This window comes from Culex pipiens, chromosome 3 (genome assembly GCF_016801865.2).
Source record: "Culex pipiens pallens isolate TS chromosome 3, TS_CPP_V2, whole genome shotgun sequence".
Lineage (NCBI taxonomy): Eukaryota > Metazoa > Arthropoda > Insecta > Diptera > Culicidae > Culex > Culex pipiens.
The window spans coordinates 161,665,705-161,685,541 of record NC_068939.1 but is presented as its reverse complement, the minus strand read 5'-3'; the positions used below and the strand labels follow the sequence as shown (position 1 = coordinate 161,685,541).

The window sequence follows — 19,837 nt, the reverse complement described above, 5'->3', positions numbered from 1 at the left end:
GCTCGAAACTCACAAGATTTGTTCAGGTTACATTTTAATCAACCAAGAGTGTCGCCTCGCCGTAGCAACAACAAGACAATATTCCGACAAAAAAAAAGTGCCCCGTAATCCAAAGCCGGACCCAGTTGATCACAGCGTTGGCCTTGAAGAGGTTGACAGCTCCAAAATGCCCCGCGTCCAAGTGTGCGATCGCGCCAAGCAAAGGGGGAACAAAAGAGCGTGACAAAACGACCAACGATGAAGTACACACAAGGCGGAAAGTGCGAACAATCGGCGCGGCCTGCTGCGTGAGAAACTGTCAGAACTCGTGGCAGGGAAGGTGAAGAGAGGGGCTTGTCATCCAGGACCTCGGGAATGGAAAAAGATTTGCGGAGTATTTTTTTGTAATAATAAAAATAATTTATTTTCACATATTTTTTTCATGAGAGGGTTTTTTTTCTGCCCGACCTTAGCTGAGCGCTTTAAGAGAGACACATTTAAAAAATAAATATAAATGGATTTTATCATAAAAACTGATAGAATTGTCGCAAATTTTGACAGTTTGTGCTGCTTTTGCGTGTCGTTGCCAGCGCAACAACCAGTTTGTGTGTGTGTTTGTGTCTAAAACGGAACGAAAAAAGGTAGTTCCCGAAAGATGATGATGCCTTATGGATATCTCTCGTATAATTATTGATATTTTTGATATATTTTTAACTTGCATTTTTTTTGTATGGATAAGTTCTTGGTTTTCTTCTATTTTACATTACTGTAACTTGTTTGTGACGCGATGAGAAAGCTTCATTTTGAACGAAGCATGCTTAACCGTTAATATCAATTGTTGTAATTAACTACGCTTGTATAGTTCAATATTTATAGTTTATTTACAAGTGGTTTGTGTTTTTGTTTTGATCATTTTGCCTAGAGAGTAAAATCTTTATCATTTTTCGTGTTTTTTTCTTCTGATTTTCTTGCTTTAGACTGATTAGAGCTACTATTTTGTATGTTTTTTCTTGTCTTACCCACTAGAGTTGTGAAAGTATTGTAACTATGCATATAATTATTACCCTAAGAGACTATCATTTGTCTAGAGCACAAAAGAGGACGAAAATATTGCACATTTTATTATTGATTTCAATCGTATTTATCTCTTATTGTTTATCTTTTCCAATATTATAGGTTTGTGTTGTTGTTAATAACTTAAACAAAAGTTTTTCTTTTTTTTCCTAAACCTAGAGAAGGTACGAAACTGAAAAACTTCATTTCCATTGTATATCGTCTGCCTTCTGCCCTTTCACTTACACAAAGCTTACAAGCTAGAGATTCGTTTTATTCTTCGATAGGTTTCTTTGCTCGCTAGTTTAGTTGTTTGTATCTGTTTATGTTTGTTCGACCTCCTTCACTGCCTACACTAGTCTAGTTCGTGGAAGATTTTGGTGTTGGTGACAGATTGATGAAATTATTAAAACAAATAAAAAGGTACTCGTAAATAGTCAAACCAATATCATTGTTGATCAGTTGTTTATTTTTATCAGTTTTTGTTTGTTTTCTTTTTTTTTGGAAAGTTCCCTTTTTATAGTGATTTACACAAAAAGCTACTAGAAGAGAGGTTTTTTAGGAACTGGAGAAGCTTACACTTACGGTCTTACAAAAGCTACAAATTTTACTGCGCTGTCGCGTTTTTGTTTTGCTTCACTACTAAAATGTATAAAATTCAGAATCGTAAAAATATCGAAATCAATTTGTATCCCGAATTACCCACTCACCAAAAGAACCAACCGGTTTTGAGGGCATGCTTTTGCTTTCTTCTTCAATAAAATGGGTTTATTTAGCGTCGAAAATAATATAATTAACGTTATATCACTGGGCACTTTAGTAAAGTGTGATTTATGCTTAACTTCAATTTGCCGCTATCAGTACAAAGTAGCTACGCCTGGTGTGTTTGTGTGTCCTGCTGTCGTAACAAAGCGTTTCTTCCGAAAGATTCAGATAAACAGAACCTAATTTACGATAACTTTTAATTACAAAATAATAAAAAGAGAGTCAAACGAGATCACGTTTTTTTTAGAAGAAGACAGACTTCCTCTTTCCACCAGCCCTCATCAATTGCCTCTAAATTGAATTAATTTTTATATCGTCTGGTTTTAGTTACTTTTTTTTCTCGAATTGCTTCATTGCTGAGAGATAACATTGCTAGTAGACGCGCTTCAATTAAGCCTAACCCACGAGCGAAGGAGATTAGCGCCGGGTTAATTGGATGGAAGGAAGTGGAAGGTTCACCAGCAGTCAACGTCGAGGACGGATTCCGCCGGAGCTGGTCACGAGAGGGAGTCGGGCGTCTTTTGTCCCTTGCGCGCCTCCTCGGCGGGTGTGGCCGCGGGGGATCGACTGTGGTTGAGCAGGGCAGCGGCCGCCTGCAGCTCCGAGTGGTCCTGGTGGTGCTGAGACCTGGGCGATGGAATGTTGGTGGTCGTCGGGGGGGAACACGCCGAGATGGGTGAGTCCGAGCGGGACATCCGACCACCCGCCAGCTGGGAGGAGATTCCGTTCAGGGGGTGTGGTAACAGGTGCGAGAACTGGGACAGACCGGGGAAGCCGGCCAGTCCTCCGAGGGGCGGGAACAGGAACGGGTTAGCGGCTGCCGGTGGGAACCGCTGGCCACCGCCGTTCAGGAAGTGGTCCGCGTACGCTCCGGCGGCATTCGGGAGGTGATTTTTGAACGCTTCCAGGTTCATCGGGAACTTTTGGGAATCGGCGTACAGCCTAGCAAGAAACTCCGTGGGCAGTGGACCGGGGAAGGATGAAAACTGTTTCTCCATCGGGAGGATGGTTTCGCTGCTGTCGGAACTGGTCGAGAGCAGCTTCCGGTGCAGGTTCAGGTTGGATGCGTGTCGGTCGCGGCTGCGCTTCGAAGGGAACGCCGCATTACAGCCGTCGATATTGCACTTGTGCAGAAGCTTCAGATGCACATTCTGGTAGTGGGTTTTCACCGCAAAGTGATTCTGGAACATCCGTCCGCAGGCGGAACATTTCTTTGGATTATCTTTGTCGAGAGGTACGTTGGGATCGCTGAAGCAGTTTCCTTCCTCGCAGTAGTCCACGTTGTCATCCGAGTCGTCATCGTGGGTTGGGCTCGTGGCCGGATTCGGAGAGGGGCTCCGCGATCGCGCCGGGCTAGGGGGTGCAGCGTTCATCAGGTAGCTCAGCGGAGGGAACTGAGGCAGTCCACCGCGTTGCATCATCATCTCGTTAAGCGGGCCGTGGGACAGGTTCTCGAGCCGTCGCAGGGTGCTGGCGGAATCAAGACTCTCGGCGCTCTTTTTGCTGTCGGCAGAACTCGGTCGACGCAGATCTTCTGCCTCGTGGTCATCGGATTCGTTTTTCGGACGCACCAGTGCCATAGGATTCTCCATCAGTTCGGACGCTGGCTTTACATCGATCGAGTATTTGGTGAACTTTTCGTTGGCATTCACGTCCGGGGTGGACCGTTTCTTCGACAGGTCCATCGACAGATTTTCAGCCTCCTCCTGGTGCTCACTCGGTTCGGACTTGATCTTGACCGGTGTCATCTCATCCTCATCCATGTGATTGCTTTCCCCGTTTGGCTTCGGTGAAACCGAAGCTTCCCGTTTGTCGTTAATTAACGACTGCTCCTTCTCCAGCTTGATCTTCTTTACCATGTGATCACCCTGCTCTTCATCTCCCTCCTTCTCTTCGTTTTCATCGGACAAGTGACCCGACCCGGCGGACAATCGCTCCTGTGGGATCGAACACTTGGTCGGGTTCATGCTCTTCCGTTTGCGCTTGTTGATCGACTGGTTGATCGATGTTTGCAGATCGTTCACCGACGAGTCTTCGTTGCTGTCCACGTTGCTCGCAACGTCATCTCCGTCCGACGAAACGGACAGCTTTTCCGACTTCATCTTGGTTAGGCTAAAGTCTTGCGGTTCGTTTTCGTGGTTCAACCGCTCGTTCTCATACTCCGGCTCGGGAGTTCCCGAGTGTCGGTACGATTTGACATCTTCGGATTCGGAGCTGAGCGACATGTCGAAACCTTTTTCATCGTCATCGTCATCATCGTTACCGTCGATGACGATTCCGTTCGGATCGTCGTCATCATCGTCGTCATCGTCCAGGTGGCTGCCGATCGAGCTACCGCCGCCGAGGTGATGTCCCGGGGACAGGTACTTGTCGGAAGCGTCGCCGAGCGGACTTCGGTAGCGATAGTTTTCCGGACTGAGCGACTGGCGTTGATTTTCGCGGTGCTTTTCCTGTTCTTGCAGGCGTCGATGCATGCTAGCTTCCATGTTGGCTTTGAACTCGAGCGCGGACAGCGACGGATGGCGCATATCTCCGTGGGGCATCAGCGGGAACGGTGCAAACGGATGGAGCGGGTTCAGCCCGTTGGGTAGGGGCATACCGGCTGAGGGTAGGAGGATCGGATGGGGTTGAGCGCTGCGTCCATCGTGCGGAGAGATCTTCCGGCGAAGGTGGGGCGAGTGGAGCTTCGGGTTCGGGTTGGCGCTGTGTCGGTTGCGGGATCGACGCGAGCTGAACATCATGCTGCAACCCTCGACGGTACACTTGTGCATCTCGCGCAGATGAACGGCCGAGAAGTGGATCTTGAGGGCACCCTTATCACAGAACGTCTTGAAGCAGACATTACACTGGACCCGTTTCTTGCCGGTTGCTGGGTTCACGAACTGGGTTCCGAGGTTGGGCGGAAGTGCTCCCCACTGGCGTTTGTTTGGTGATTGAGGTTTCTTGAGATGGGCACCCGGGGGCATACCACCGCCCATGCGGCTGACGTGGCCGGACATGCCCTGTCGGGACATGTGCTGGTTTGCGGCGGCGGCGGCCGCCAGGTCTCGGCTCAGGTTGAGTACGTTCTCACCGCGTTCGCGTTCGTGGTGGTTCTTTTCGTTGTCGGATTTCTCCGAGGACGGCTTTTCCGCCTTCATGGGCATCTTGTGGAGCGATGACAGCGGCGATTTGCTGCGAGCCTGTTCGCGGGCGGCTGAAGCTGCGAGCAGATTTGGGAAGGATTGCGCTAGGAAGCTAGCTGCGTGCGGATTGCCGGAAACGGCTGCAGCCATCGCTGCTGCCGAGTGGTTCAGCGAGTTGGCCAGCGACATTGCGACCGAGGTCGGTGGTGGTGGTGGCGGAATCGGGAACGGTAGTCCGTGTCCGCCCATCGAAAGGTTCATAAAGTTGGCGGCAGCCGCGGCGTGTTCGTGACGGGAGCTTGCCGATGAATCGGACGCTTGGGAGTCACGTCGCTTGGCGGTCGCCTGCGAGTACGCAGCTGCGGCTGCGGCTTGCTGCTGGTTGAAGTGATGCTGGGCGGCGGCCGCCTCCGGACTAAGCCTTGGCGGGGGCAGACCGGCCGTGAAGGCGCTCAGCCCGGCCGCGGCCGCACTCAGCTTGCGGAAGTCAAACGGCTGCATCGACTGCAGACGGTTCAACGGGTGCGCGGACAGCTCCGTTGCTGACGGCATGCTCGTTGGTGTGCTGTTGTTGCTGCTGCTGTTACTGCTGCTGTTGTGACTCTTGGACTGGTGGTGACTGCTGTGGTTGTTGTTGTTGTTATTGCTCATATTAGCATTGGCGCTGCTCGGGGAGGTCGACGGACTCTTGAAAAACCCGCTCATATGGTTCGGCGTGAGTCCGGCGGCCAACTTCTGATGCATCTGCGAGGACAACTGAAGCTGGGAGTGTTGCAGCGAGCTCAAATGCATATTCATCGGGTGCGTGGCGATTCCTGGCGATGACAGTCGTCTGCTTGGCGACATAACCATTTGGGCTTGGTGGTGGGGGGTAATTTCTGGACTCGGTTTTTGGAAACCTCACTTTGAAGGTACGAGGGATTTAGCCGTGCAACAGCTGGCCGTCGATAAAGGGTGTCATTTTTTTGGGTTGATTTCTGTGAAGAAAACGGGAGAGGAAAGAGAGATTTGTTAGATTGAAAGTGGATATCGATTACAGTATGGAGGGAAAAGTGAGCAACGCCATAAGGGATGAGGTTGCAATTTTTGGGTGAAATTTGTTGATTAATTGTGCGCGGTTTTAATCAAATATTTGATTTGAGGTGGGCGGCTTCGGTGTGTTGGAAAGTCAACCGGCCACATGTCACACAGGCCAATGTGGGAAGAAAGTCGTCATCGGCGCGGCGTTCTTTTATGGCCCCGGAAATGACGGGTGCTCCGTTTATGGTTGAGTTTGGATGGCAGTTTTCTTTTCGGTCCACCCCAAAAGATAAGACAAATTTAATTGATATTTTTAATAAAACAAAATAAACTTCCCCGCCCGGATGGGGCCGGAAATTTGATTGATTGAAGCGTTAATGTGATTTAGATGTCCCGCGAGTCGCTCCGAAAACCGGGGCTGCCGTTGTAAATGGATTGTCATTGCCCTGCGCGCGAGAGCTGTCCGGGATTGTTTGTTTAGAAACGATCGCCGATCGTCGTCACGGAATTCGACAGCGGCGGGGACGACAGAATGAGGTTATGTTTATGACGAGCTTCCGTCTCGGGGCGCGACTCGAACATAAACAAATGCCTTGGGTTTGGGAAACGTCCCGGCTAGATGTCGCTAGGGTGGTGCATAATTGATGGCGCTTTTGTCGTCTTTTGCCCAGGTCTACGGTAATCCCTGCCTTGGGCAGTTTTCGAGGCAAAGGGTTTCGTCTCACGGGAGCAAATTTCCATAAGGGAATCTAATTGAATGAAACTATTAAGGCGTCCGGAAAGGCGCACGAACGTGCTCTTAAAGGTAAATGAAGAGAAATGAGATTAAATTAAATATTTATTCGATTTTTGCCCGGGTTGTCGGGTGTTTCGGTGCAGGGGCCCGAGTAGCGAAATTAAAACGAAAATGAGTGTAATCGATCAGAGGCGGCTCTGGAACACGAAAATCGGACCGCCGCTCGCCGCGGCGACTTTGCTGTAGTAGGCCATGCTTTTTCTGGAAGCACTCACTCTACCGGATCGGCAGCTCGAGCTCGAGCGTGATGTTTGGAGAAGGCGAATAAGTAATGAGAAATAATTGCATTCGCCCGTCGGCAAGGATACGACGACGACGGCGGCGCTTTAACTCGTTTAAGTGAGTAAACATCGGCCGACGTCTTCGTGGCATGCTTTGTTTTGATATCACGAGCCATGCGCCGAAGGAGAAATAGAGAGAAAGAGAGAGTGAGAGTGGGGGGAAGCTGATTAGGAAACGATACGGCGAAGGGCGCTCGCAAGAAGAAGACGTGGAAAAATGGCGCTGGGCGGAGCTGTCAAACGCTAAGCGTTTGCGAACTTCTTCGGTTTCGCGAAAATCTCCGCGTCTCGGCTGATTAGCGCCCTCTCTCCCCTCGGGGTAATTGTTAAACCACACACACACTCACTCTCGTTTATCCACCTGAACCCGACTCGATAGCGATCGCATCATCATCTTCATGAGTGCGCGAGATCGCTTTTTATTGTTTCCAAACGAGCCGCGCCCTGCCTCTTCTCCGGAACAATGGCGTCGCCAAGCGGCTAGGGCAAAATTTCACACATTTTTTACAAGTATTACCCGTCGTCGTCTCACGCGGAACCATTTTAGCGTGTTAGCGCGCGGTTCAAAGGGCAAGGCCCCGATGATCATTAGCGTCACCCATAACTGTCACATTAGTGTGACATCGAAACAATCGCATGACTTTATTAGTTTGTCGGTTTCACTTTGTGTATCGTCAACGAAAGTGATTCGATTGAAATCGAATTTGTCACACATTATTGAGGCCGGAAGCGCCCCTCGGGTGAGTCAAGCGGAAGTGTTGACAGGAGGTGGAGGAGTAGGCGGCGGCGGCGGCGGCTTTATAATAGATATGACAAACAGATAATTGAGCTAGGCGCCGGGTGATGGCGCGCGCGGTGCAAGTGATAATTTGCACACGACAAATCGGGGCCGCGGGTGTAGGGGAGGTCGGCTAGTTTCGGGGGGTTCCACTTTGGAGCGATCTTGACGCGGGAAGGCGCTGCACAGCGATCTCCTACCCGTTGAGTCAGCCGGCCCGGATAATGCTGATGATAATTTCACATATTTATGGCAATCTAGCGGCACGGAATGCCCCAGCCCCCTGCCGGTGTCACTCGGGGTTTGTTTGTCGATCTGTCAATTCTTTCCACCGCGACGATTCAGGAAACGGGTTGACGTGGCGGTGCCACATCGAGCATGGCATGCTGCTTGTGGCAAAGAAAATGTGCTGCTTTTCAATTATATCGAGATTAACGAGGGGTAGGACACTCCGCGCTCCTTCTCTGTTCTGTCAAAGGGAAGAGAAAGATAAACATGGACGCGAGGGGTAGGACACTCGGCTCGCGTGCGATGATGTGTAATGACATTTGAAAGTAAATCATTTTTCTCTTCGCAGACACGACAATTGCGCGTGCGGGGCCCTTTCTAGAATGACGCTCGGACACGAACCAAGAACCGCTGATTGAGTGGCTATTAATAAAAATGATGCGACGGCTTTTGCCGCGTCGATGGCCCGGGCCGAGGTTGACAACTCTTCTTCTGTCAATGTGTCGCATGTCATCGATATTGAGTGGACCTGCCGGAGTCTGCAATTACGTACTGGTTGCCACTATCCTGTCCGGTAATGATACTTGTAAGCGCGTGACACTCGGCAACTGTCAACGCGAGGGGTACGACACTCCAGAGTTGCAACTCTACCGCGAGCGAACCCCCCTTCGCAATGATGATGATTATTTGTTATTGCTCACTCCGAGTGGGGCCGAGAGCGGCGTAAGCCTGCTCAGAGAGCTCATAAAAATCAGGCTTCAGGGGGCTAAGCCCGAGCAAACCTGTTTCTTGCTGCTTTTTTGTCGTACTCGGACTCTTCTCGCCGGAGGATCATTACTTCATGCTAGCTCATTATTCGAGCATGTGTTGGTACGCGAGTTTTGATCGATCAAATCGACCGCGCGGTCGATTGACGAGACTTCGGTCATGGTCACGCGTGACGCTCGCTGATGGACAGTTCAAAATTCAACGGGCCGCGCAATAAAGCAATAAAAGGCCCGGACTTGCTCGCTCGCGCTAATGATTTTCGAACTCCTTCTTCCCACAGGACTTCACCGGAGACTGACAGATCACGACGAATCCATCAGCGGAAAAAGCGGGCCGACCCCCGAAAAGTAGCGCGCGCGAGCGCTGCGCAGTTGACATTTATTGTAATTGGATCTATTTTGACAGCTATTGTGCTTCCCGGGCAAATCTCACGCGCGCGGAAGCCAAGTGACGATCTTCGATGATTGCGTTGATATCCGAGCGCGGCTTAGCGGACCAGGAAGAGAAGCAGTAAAAAGCCGTATCAATCACGCTCGGACGGGGCCCGTTTTACGGCTCCAGCCTAGGCTGCTCGGGGCTATGGACGTGAGGAAATCAATAAAATTAGATTCCGCGCTCGAGCGCGCGCGAGCTTCTGCTCGCCAGAAGTTCCAGAAGTGTCAAACGCCGCTAGAGCTGCCACCATAAACTGCTCGCTTAATCACGTTTAATCAACATATCAATAGCTCTTAAATTAATTTTTAATGTGTGTTCACCTCGGTCCGGGGTAGGACTCCAGCGGTCGTCGTGCCGTCGATCGGGAGATTGACAAATTTTGTCATTGGGCAATAAACTGTGGTGAAGAATCGGGCCGCGCTCCTAATTGAATAGAGCTGTGCCCATAAAAGCGCGAGGGGGAGCGCGCTCTGATTTACATAACAATCGAGAGCTACCTCAATTTCGGCAGAACAGTGGACGTCGATCACTCAAACCAGAAAAAAAAAATCGAGAAAGAGCTTCAGAACAGCTAATCTTTCGCTGTTGTTCTCATTCGCGCGGACTGACAGCGATCGAGCTGTCACCGCGCGAAGAAGCTCCCCCCAACCCCCCGATGACGTGGAAAAAAGGTCAGAACATCCGAAATATCTAGGTTCTTCCTAGCGGAGGAGTTTGCCAGCGAAGGAAGTTTGGTGACTGCTGGGGTTTGTTAAAAATATAATGTTCTAATTTATTAATTTTCGACACTGCCGCCGCTGCGCGCCAATTTTTTGACAGCTCCCGGCGATATCGATGACACCGCGAGGGGCTGGTCGCTCTGCCGGTGTCGTCGTGGAAAGGAACGTTTCGTTCTTTTTGTGTGCAGAAGAAGAAATAGCTTTTAAATAAATTTGGTTTCTTCTCCGCGGCAGAGCCGCGCTCGTTTAATTTTTATAAATATAGATTAGAGGTGGTTTGGTTGCTTCGACAGTTTTGTCGTCATCGTCGTCGTCGCGAAATCAAGCCGTACAATGACCCAGGCTGTGACATGAAACTTGAGGAATCTAACCTGGAAAAAAGGTCGCGCCCGGTGAGCGCTGTCAGCTGGCACCTCCGGAGAACCTCTAATTAAGTGTCATCTTCGTTCATAAATCAGATCAGTGTGTGTCTCTCTTTTTTAAGAGGTTCCTCGATAATCTGGAACCTTAATTTTCGGAGGCCCAAAGGTTTTACGGCCCTCGGGAAGAGACAAAATCCAGACGGCTGCTGAGACAACGAAAATTACGTATAATTTGATTGCCGACTCCGTCGTCAAAAATTGTCATCGTCGCGTCGTTTTTTGGAGAACGAAAAGCAGATGTCTATGTTCGGAGATTAAACCACAATTACGATGATTGTTCTGGGACCGGTAAGACAACAGCCCCGGATAATTGCCCTAATGTGGCGTACTTATCCCCTTACGAAAACAAGCTCCGGCTCCAGAACTGGGATTTGTATCGTCTCATTTCCGGCCTTCCTCGCCGAGGCCATTGTTTTAGGCGACGCGAACCATTAGAACCGATGACAAACACGATTGACGGTGTGTGTCAATTTACGAGCATGATTTATCTGACGCTTCGATTCCCAGCAGGCTTCATTAGCGATGTAAATCGCTGGCTCCTTTTTTTTCCTGGCGGGCGCTCCCCGCTTTGATATGCAAATTCAAGTTGGCGAAAATTCGCCCTTTGGAAGGATTTTCGAATTGGCTTGCGTGCCGAAATCGTGGCACAGGTTTCCAAGAACCTTCCGACGACCGCCAATTTCCCGTCCAGACGGGCAAACAAACCTTGAAAATCTAAACAGGTATTAAGTTTATTAAAAAGCACTTCACATGCAAGCTCATTATAAAGCGATTCTTCGCTCGGGAGACAACACGGTTACAGCGAGGCGCCCCTCGACACACGTCACTTTGACAGTTTGCCCAGACATTTTCGAGGGGCGTCGCTTCATCAGTTTTGTTTTTTGTTGGGTTAGAATCACGAAATTATATCGTTTTGACCACTTTTCACTCAATTCCAACCAACTGTGCCCGAAATGGACCACACCGCCACTCAAATCGTCTGGAGAACGCCCAATTATGTGCTATTTGGTGCCTAATAAGGCTTTTAATTCTACGCTGCTGTGACAAGCGAGTGGATAAGTCGAAAATTGCTTTGTTTACATGGCGACGCGAGGGGAGCGCCACTTGGCGCGCTAAACAATTAGCAAAGAAAGCGCCGCGCCGGCAGCGCCTCCTATGATGAGTTACAATTAAGCTTACGCCTGCTCATCACACACACACAACTTTCAATAACAGATGTCGTGATTGCGGTGTTTGCGTTTTCGGGACGGACGGATGGGCGCTTTCGCGATTTCTTGCGCCGCTAGCGAAATGATAGATCTTGCGTTGGGAAAAGGGTAGTAACTAATTTCACATATTAGATAAATGATAAAGTTTGCCCCCGCGGAGAGCCGTCAAACGCGCCATCAATGGATGGCACGTTCGTTTGAGCTGCGCTCAAACTAGTGCGAAACTGGCCTTCAAACCCGTGCGATCGCTATGATTGCGATTAGCGGCCGTTCCGTGGCGAGGCAAAAAGCCGACCTGGTGTTGGCAAGAAAAATGGACACTGCGTGTCAGCGCACGAGCGCGTCCGTAATTTATGATCGTTTATAAAAATCTATCATTCAGCGCCATGTTTTTTTGCTGGTGCTGCACCGCTTAGTGCGCGAGCGCCTTCTAATTGTGGCGTGAACGTGCAATACATTTCTTTGTTGACCATAACTGCGCGGCGATTGCAGCCGCGGACCCACCCCGTCGTTCGTCAAATTTATCGACGTTTTTGAAAAGAGATCGCGGGTAACAACAAAAAAGGGCACGCGCGTAATGATACAGTGTTGCCAGCAGTTTTGGCTAAATTTGGTAGGCGCGCGAGCGCGGTTGCCCATCCATTTCGGTGGCAGTGACATTTGACGAAAAAAAACGAGATCGCGGTCAAATTTGATGATTGGTCATTTGGCGGGTTCCGAACGTGACATTAGGCCGCGAGTACTTTGCAAAACGCGAAGCTTAATTAATTTAAATAGTCATTGCTTCACCAAAATGATACATACGCGGCGTCGGTGGCGTCGAACTCCGCGTGTGTGTGTGTGCGCGTGTTGAGGGACAAATCAATCATTTGTCATTAGCGTTTTGACTGTTTGGGGATCAATTTGTTGGAGAAGAGCGCGGCCGCGACCGCGACCACGCGGTTTTTGTACCGTTTCTCATACCCGTTCTTCTTGGCTATTTTTGAGCAAGCAGATCGTCAACCTGTGCGCCGTCATCGCTTCGATTGAAACATCTGTTGTTTTTTTTCGGAGCCGAACCTCGGCGCTGGAGTGCCAAGTGAGTGCTAATCGTCGAGTGATGAGTTGAGCAAATATGGCTGGCGTCACCGCTCGAGGCATTGAAGAAGGTCTATGGCAGGTCAAGCCCGGTGCGTGGGCTAGGAGGAAGCAGGACAAGTGTTTGCTGTGACATTTTCAGAACTCTTGACCTCTCGACAAACAGTTGCAATCGAGATCCGGACGAGTTCCAAGAACTCGGACAATCCCGAAAACTGCAACAGTTTAACGACTCATTGGGCCAGCTAAATCATAAACTTTTTGTCTCGCCAGACATCGATCGAAACCCAATCCGTTTACGAGCGCGCGCGCATTCCTGGGAACTCGACGAAATCCACAGTGCAATTAACCCGGGTTGTGTCAGGGCTGCGAAGCAGCAAAAACTCGATCATCGATTTTACGAGCCTCCCCGCGCGCTCGTCCTATCGGTGTCGCGATCGGATGTCCGCAGTCCGCTTTCGATTTCAGAACCTGTCCCCCCTCGTTTTTATCGATTCTCGGAAGAGCCCGGGATCCTCGTCGAATAAATCACATTTGGGCGCGAGCGAGCGAGCGAGTCACAAAAAAAGAGAAGAGTGTCTCCCCCCTCGCGCAGAACCGCGAGGAGGTAAACGATTTCAATCAGTGTTGACTTAATCCTATTCCGGACGGTTTGTGGGGAGCAGGAGGAGGAGCGGGTCTTGGGAAAAAATGAATTACGAGCCGGTTCTGTTTTATGACAAATGAGCCGCTTTCAGAGGTGTAATCAAACAATGTCCGACGATCCGATCGGGCCGAAGAGACGGAGCAGAAATAAATTAATAGGATATTTATGCGAGCGGGGAGCTCGCTCGCGAGCAGACCAGTGGTGCAAAAAGTGACGCTCGTTCTTGGGTTGTGTCATTTTCGCATTGGTTCTGGTCTATTAAGTCATGTAATGATTAAAATGTGACCGCGCGCGCAGCGCGGTGGTCGGCGCCATTAAAATCAATTGAGGAAATTCAATTTGGAGTCGATTCTTGGCCGGCGAGCAATTTTCCAACCCCGGGGTAGGCCATTGTTGCAGACTTTTCGCCTTTCTTCGCACACACATCTCGTCTCGTGAGCTTCTGTCGGTGTCGTTTTGCGATTTTCGAAACGGTTGACTGGCTCGAACTAGCCGTCGCCGTCGCCGCCGCCACCACTGCTCTTGATTAATACGAGATTGATGAAGCGTGCCATTATGGAGTTAATTTAATAAACCGCGCAGTGCAGCGGGGACTCACAACAAAAAAGCGCGAATCCCGCCAAGATGTTGTGTCCCGAGAAGAATTGGTCGTCACATCGGGCTCTGACATTGAAGAGACGCGGAAGCGTTCGGCCCGCGTGTCACCGACCTCTGTCAAAACAATGGGCGAAAAAAAATCGCATATGAAAAAAAAAAAACTCGCACCGTCAACGACGCTGGTGCGTCGTGACGCCCGAGATGGTACACTCTTAATTATTTGATAAATTGTCTAATCGCCGTAACCGGACAGCTAATCAAGTCGCCCGTGTTCTTTCCGTCTTGTTCTGGGGCCGCGAACATGGCGAACGTGACAACCGCACGACAGCGTCGTGGATGACGGTTCGAAAAAAAAACAAAACTCGTTTCTTCGCAAGATTAATTGTTGCGGGTCTTCCCCGCCGCAGCCGAAAAGGTTGATCCCGACCCGGCGATAAGCCGGGCCCGGATTTGTCTCCGGGGTGGCAGGGCGCGTCCGAATGACAAATCGACCGACGCCATCTTGGATAAAATGGCGCGCACTCGTGCTTGTTGCGAGTGCCATAAATCGATGATGACCGCGGACTTTCGGTTCACCGGGCAACATTGTCCACCGTCCGTCTGAGTTGCGCCCGTCATAAAGGTATAAAAATCACTTTTTACGACGACCCGGTGTGAAGAGAACGGCGGATTCCCGAAAGACTTAAAAAAAACGATACTTAATCCACCTTTAGGTGGTTGGTACCTTCCTCACATTCATAAAGTCAATACATTCAGTAAAAATAGCAACATTCCCTTATCATGGTTAACAAATCAATTTTATTACTGATTTCTTTTGATAGGGTTCGGCAAGGTCTGATAAAAAAAACCTATCCAACGAAAGTTCACATGGAAGATTCAGACAATATTTTTATCACAATATCTCAGATCCGGTCTCCAGAAAGTATATAAATAACACTTAAGTGCCAATAACTTTTGATAGGGTTGTCAGATCCTTGATGTTTTAGGCTCATTTGAAAGGTCTTTCAATTATCTTACTAACTATGGGTCGCATGATGGACCCGGACATAATTTTTACTGAAATATCTGAGATCCGGCCTCCAAAAAGTGTATAAATAACACTTAAGTGCTAATAACTTTTGATAGGGTTGTCAGATCCTTGATGTTTTAGGCTCATTTGAAAGTTCTTTCAATTATCTAACTTACTATGGGTCGCATGATGGACCCGGACATAATTTTTACTGAAATATCTGAGATCCGGACTCCAAAAAGTGTATAAGTAACACTTAAGTGCTAATAACTTTTGATAGGGTTGTCAGATCCTTGATGTTTTAGGCTCATTTGAAAGGTCTTTCAATTATCTAACTAACGATGGGTCGCATGATGGACCCGGACATCATTTTTACTGAAATATCTGAAATCCGGCCTCCAAAAAGTGCATAAATAACACTTAAGTGCTAATAACTTTTGATAGGGTTGTCAGATCTTCAATGTTTTGAGCTCATTAGAAAGGTCTTTTTAATACCTTTCTGAAAATGTATAACATGATAGGGTATTTTGCAAAAGCCACCCTTTTTACAATCTTCCGGACATACGCCAAAATCGTTTTTTTAGCATAACTTTTGAAGTACTTAACTAAACTTTATGATTTTAAATAGAGACCTATGGGACCCCAAGACGGATCGAATGAGACCCATACGGTCAAAATCCGTCCATCCAGTCCGGAGATAATCGAGTGACAATTTTTTTGTCCACCCACCTACACACATCCACACAGACATTTGCTCAGAACATGATTCTGAGTCGATAGGTATACGTGAAGGTGGGTCTACGAGGTCGAATTAAGAAGTTCATTTTTTGAGTGGTTTTATAGCCTTTCCTCAGTAAGGTGAGGAAGGCAAAAAGTCGCACAGAAATTAAGAATTGTTCTTTATTCTGGTCGCGCAAAAGTTCGTCGCCAGAAGCCGGGGAAACCGGAGCTCCGGATTGTGACACTCCAGACCACAAGAAGACAGTTGTGTGTGTGTTATAAATTAAAAATTCCGACGTTTTGTTATAATCATTCTTCCGTCTTCCTTTTATGATTGGTCACCACCGCCGCGTCCAGCGAGAGGACGACCTGTGAATCTTTCGGGGGTCCCATCGTCTGGGGCTCCACGTTGTTTTTTGTTCTCACAATGTGACCAGCCACCGACTGTCATAAAAGGCTTAAAAATGAAACGACATTCTCGTCGGCGCAAGGTAGTATTTCGGGTCGTCATCCGAGAGAGGTGGCTAATAAAAATGATGAGTTCTGACCAAGCGATCGATCTCGCTGGTGTTCAATAAAATATTAATAACCCCACCGCGGAACTCATCTTGCGGGCTGATGACCGAGGATGACGTGGTCATGACACATTTGGGCTTCCTTCTTGATCGGTTCTGAAAAAACAGGCAGCCACATGATTCGACTTTTAATGTCAATTTAATATGTTGCTCCGCGTGGTGTCGAGGGGAACGCCACTTCTCTAGTCCCAGTGTCTTAATTACGCGTTGTTTTGACGGCGTTCCCTCAAGGTCGTCTCGCTGTCATTTGACACTGCGCTCAAGAGGTGAGGATCGCGGAGCAGCGACAAAAAAAAGACACGCGGTAGTTTCGTTTAATTTTATTTCACAGTTTGTCCACTGCGGTGTCGCGCGATCGTAAAAACCTCTGCGCCTCGAGATTCATCGTAAAACCTTCCGCGGAGGTCTGTGGGAGATCTTCGATCGCGGGTCCCACCACTTGAACACGTTTCTAATGATGGTTGATATTTCCGTAAATGTCATCGCGGCGCGGTCCGACGAGCGATGACAAATCATATTTGGGATCGATTCTCCGAAATAGATGGGAGCAGGATGACTTGTGAGACCTCGGGCGCGTTTAGGGATTGTCACTGAGGTTTTCAACAAGCCGGACTGAAGTTCCCGGTCTGACAGTCTGTGGTTGAACCACTAAACGCTACCGGCTTAGCCCGTTTATAATACACCTCGACAAATCGTTGCGTCGCCTCTTCGTCGACTACGAAAATGACATTACACTTTTTTTTCTTCTATTTCGTCTCCGTCTCAACACGATCGACGTGACAGACGAGAATCTTGTCGCCGTGTCTTTTACACAGAGAGAGGCAGAGGAGGAAGAAGAAAAAAGGCCAGACCCTAACAATAACAAATCAGCAGTAATAACAATAACAAATCAGTCGGATATCTTGCGCTCGAGGGAAGATCGACGCGAGTTAATCGAGAGTGACGAGAGAAACGTCAAATCGGGTAAACAAACAACCAACACACATGTGGTGACAAATCAAAACAACGTTGCGTCACTTTTTTTCGGCTGCCGCGCGCGGTCGTTTCTGTCACATCATTCCTGTTATTGTTTATCTACCGACCTTTTTTGTCACACACACAAAACTGTGCGTGAGCGGGTCGTGACTCAAGCTGACAGTTTGAACTCGTTCATCACCACTCAAGTGCGGGATCGGGCGCGTCAACTGTCAGCGTGCATTACTCGCGCGGCGAGTTATAATTTGAATTTGCCGTTTTCGGCGCGAGTGTCACACCCTCGCAGACCACCCCTCGGCACAAGGTCGATCGGACTGTAATTACTGGCCTGTCGCCGCCATCTAGATCAAGTGTGTCATTGAGATCGCGCTGGGTAGGGCCGCGATCGGTTTCCGGCACTTTGTGCGTCGATCTAGATTTGAGGTTAGGCGCTTTCAACAAAAAAAAAAAAAACAATCAACCGCTTTGTCACGAGGTGATAGGCGTTGACCCCGTCGAAGCGTGTGGCTGTCACCGGCCATTACGCTGGACACTTGATAGTGGCGAGACGCCGTCGTCGAAAGTCATTTGCGTGGCGGTCGCAGCGCCACCGTGGAGCAGATAAGAAGCTGCGATCTTCGTTTTTTTTTTCAACTTTTCGATGGAAAAATAGAGGCGTCTGTGGCTTATCGCCCAGCGGACGGTGAAGCTCGGGTGGAACAAATATGTCACTCTGGGAGATAACCGCGTCGCGGCTGTGTGCACCGTAACAGGATCCGGACCGTCCCGATTGACAACTAGTGTATAAAACATGGTGAAAACGCTTGTTTTGCGGAGCCGTGCTGATAAACTTTCAATTTGACAGCTCTGTTTGTGCAAAACACCATTCATCTTGTCGACTTGGCGGCTCGCTGTTTCAGCGATTAGCCGCCACCGCCGCCGCACAGCCTCTTGTTGCCATAACAGACGATTGTTTGTACAATTAAAACAGCAGTTAACGTGACACAACCGATCGCTTCGGAACGGCCGAGTTTGTTTGACATTACATTAACCTAGCCGTTTCGTCCCGGCGAAGACGATCGACACTAGTTTGTCGCCCTGTTTTTTTTTCGTCCAGCTTTTTTGTTTCGCCGCTTGCCAGCCGTATCACCCTGGCCAGCTATCGCGTGTTGTCCCCGCGACCCGGCCCTGTGCCGCTGGTTGTGCATCAGAGCGCGGTGCTGAGTGCATGTTATTTATACGGCTCGAACTTGATATGTCAATCACTTGGAATTGACACTTTTCGCAACACACGAGCCGCGGAGGCAAATGTGGCACACGATGCACGTCCGTGATCGGTGGCGGCTGTCACTGGGGTCCGCGGATGTTCCACTTTTGAAATGGGACGTACGGACGGTACTTTTCCGTTGAGGGATTAAAGGGCGATTGGGCAAGTTTGTTGTAAGAACTATTCTTGCTTTTTACATTTTTTTTTAATTTTGCTTTTGAACTGTTGTCAGTGCTAACTCATTTCCATCGTTATTTATTTTCAGAATCCTAGTTTGATGAGCAAGTTCTAGTACGGACTACACCGCATAATCATCAAGATCAGAACTGTCCACAATCTTTTCCGAAACTTCACCACATCCATCTGGAACCTACCTTGCTGTGTTGATTTTCACTGCTCTCTGACGCCAAACTCCTCGGCAATCGGCGAAATACTCTGCACTAAACTCTAGGCCAGTATTTGCCCTTTTCGGGAGTCACTTTCTTCACTGTGGTAGCGCGCCACACTTTGGCAATTTTTGCTTTGTTTTCACTGCTCTGCAATCAGCAGGGCGATTTTTGCACAATTTTTCACTCTTTCAACTGGTGTGTTGTTGTTGTAGTTGGGTGTATCCACGATTCTTTGATTTGCCTTTTCACGACTTCACTGAACGATTCAGAATATTCAGAATTTTTCGCTTGGTTTCGATTCACTGGTCTTATCACTGCGCTAACTGTGTTCTTCTCTGCGGCTCTGCAACTCTCGGGTAGATCAAGTTACCCGTTGATTTTTTCCGTTTAAATTTGGTTATCGATCGCGACCCGACACACACTGTTGGCGGCGGCGCCTGCTATGATCGATATTTTTTTCCCTGGTTGTTGTTGTCGCTGCGTTTCGCGCTAACTCCGTCCGCGACGCTCTCCGTGTGTAAACTAAAGAGCGCAGCACCTACGACGTCGCCACTGGGGTCCCGCGCTACCTTCACACGACACGCGTATTGAGCTTGGCTATCGGGTTGGAGAGGAGAGTATCCGCGAGCGGTGTGCGATCTTCCTCCGGATTTCTGGTGGTACACCGCGCTGATTCTGTTTTGTTGTTGTTGTTGGCTTCTGGCCTGGCCACAAAAACCACACTGGACTGGCTGGACACCGACGAACGACGAGAAGAGAATTGTGGCGTCTCACTCGTTAGACGGGTTCAATAATACTGTTGAACTTTCGGATGTGACGAAGAGAGCCAAGTCAGGTGTCGTGCCGCTGCTGCTGCCCACACATACAAAGGAGACGCGACGACGACGACGGTGGCAGCAGGCCATGCAACGACAGAGAGCGCGAAGCAAGTGCGATAAGCCAGCGATACATAGAGGGAGAGCACGAACGCCACACAGACACAGAGGGACACGCAAGAGAGCCGAAGCGAAGGAGGCGAGGGAGCAG

The 19,837-nt window shown here is 49.1% G+C and overlaps 1 protein-coding gene across 1 annotated transcript; it reads right to left on the bottom strand.

The window, feature by feature from the left end:
* Nucleotides 1-498: 498 nt before the first annotated feature.
* On the bottom strand, nucleotides 499-19,615 carry LOC120413677 (uncharacterized). The gene is made up of 2 exons (XM_039574605.2): nucleotides 18,797-19,615; nucleotides 499-5,899 (listed from the first exon to the last, which is right to left on the bottom strand). The coding sequence occupies exon 2, from the start codon at nucleotides 5,772-5,774 to the stop codon at nucleotides 2,295-2,297; it is 3,480 nt and encodes a 1,159-aa protein (XP_039430539.1). The 5' UTR covers nucleotides 5,775-5,899; nucleotides 18,797-19,615; the 3' UTR covers nucleotides 499-2,294.
* Nucleotides 19,616-19,837: the final 222 nt, after the last annotated feature.

Bases quoted from the DNA above. Each gene is read 5' to 3' on its own strand.
- LOC120413677 (XM_039574605.2), bottom strand. From the start codon at position 5,774: ATGGTTATGTCGCCAAGCAGACGACTGTCATCGCCAGGAATCGCCACG.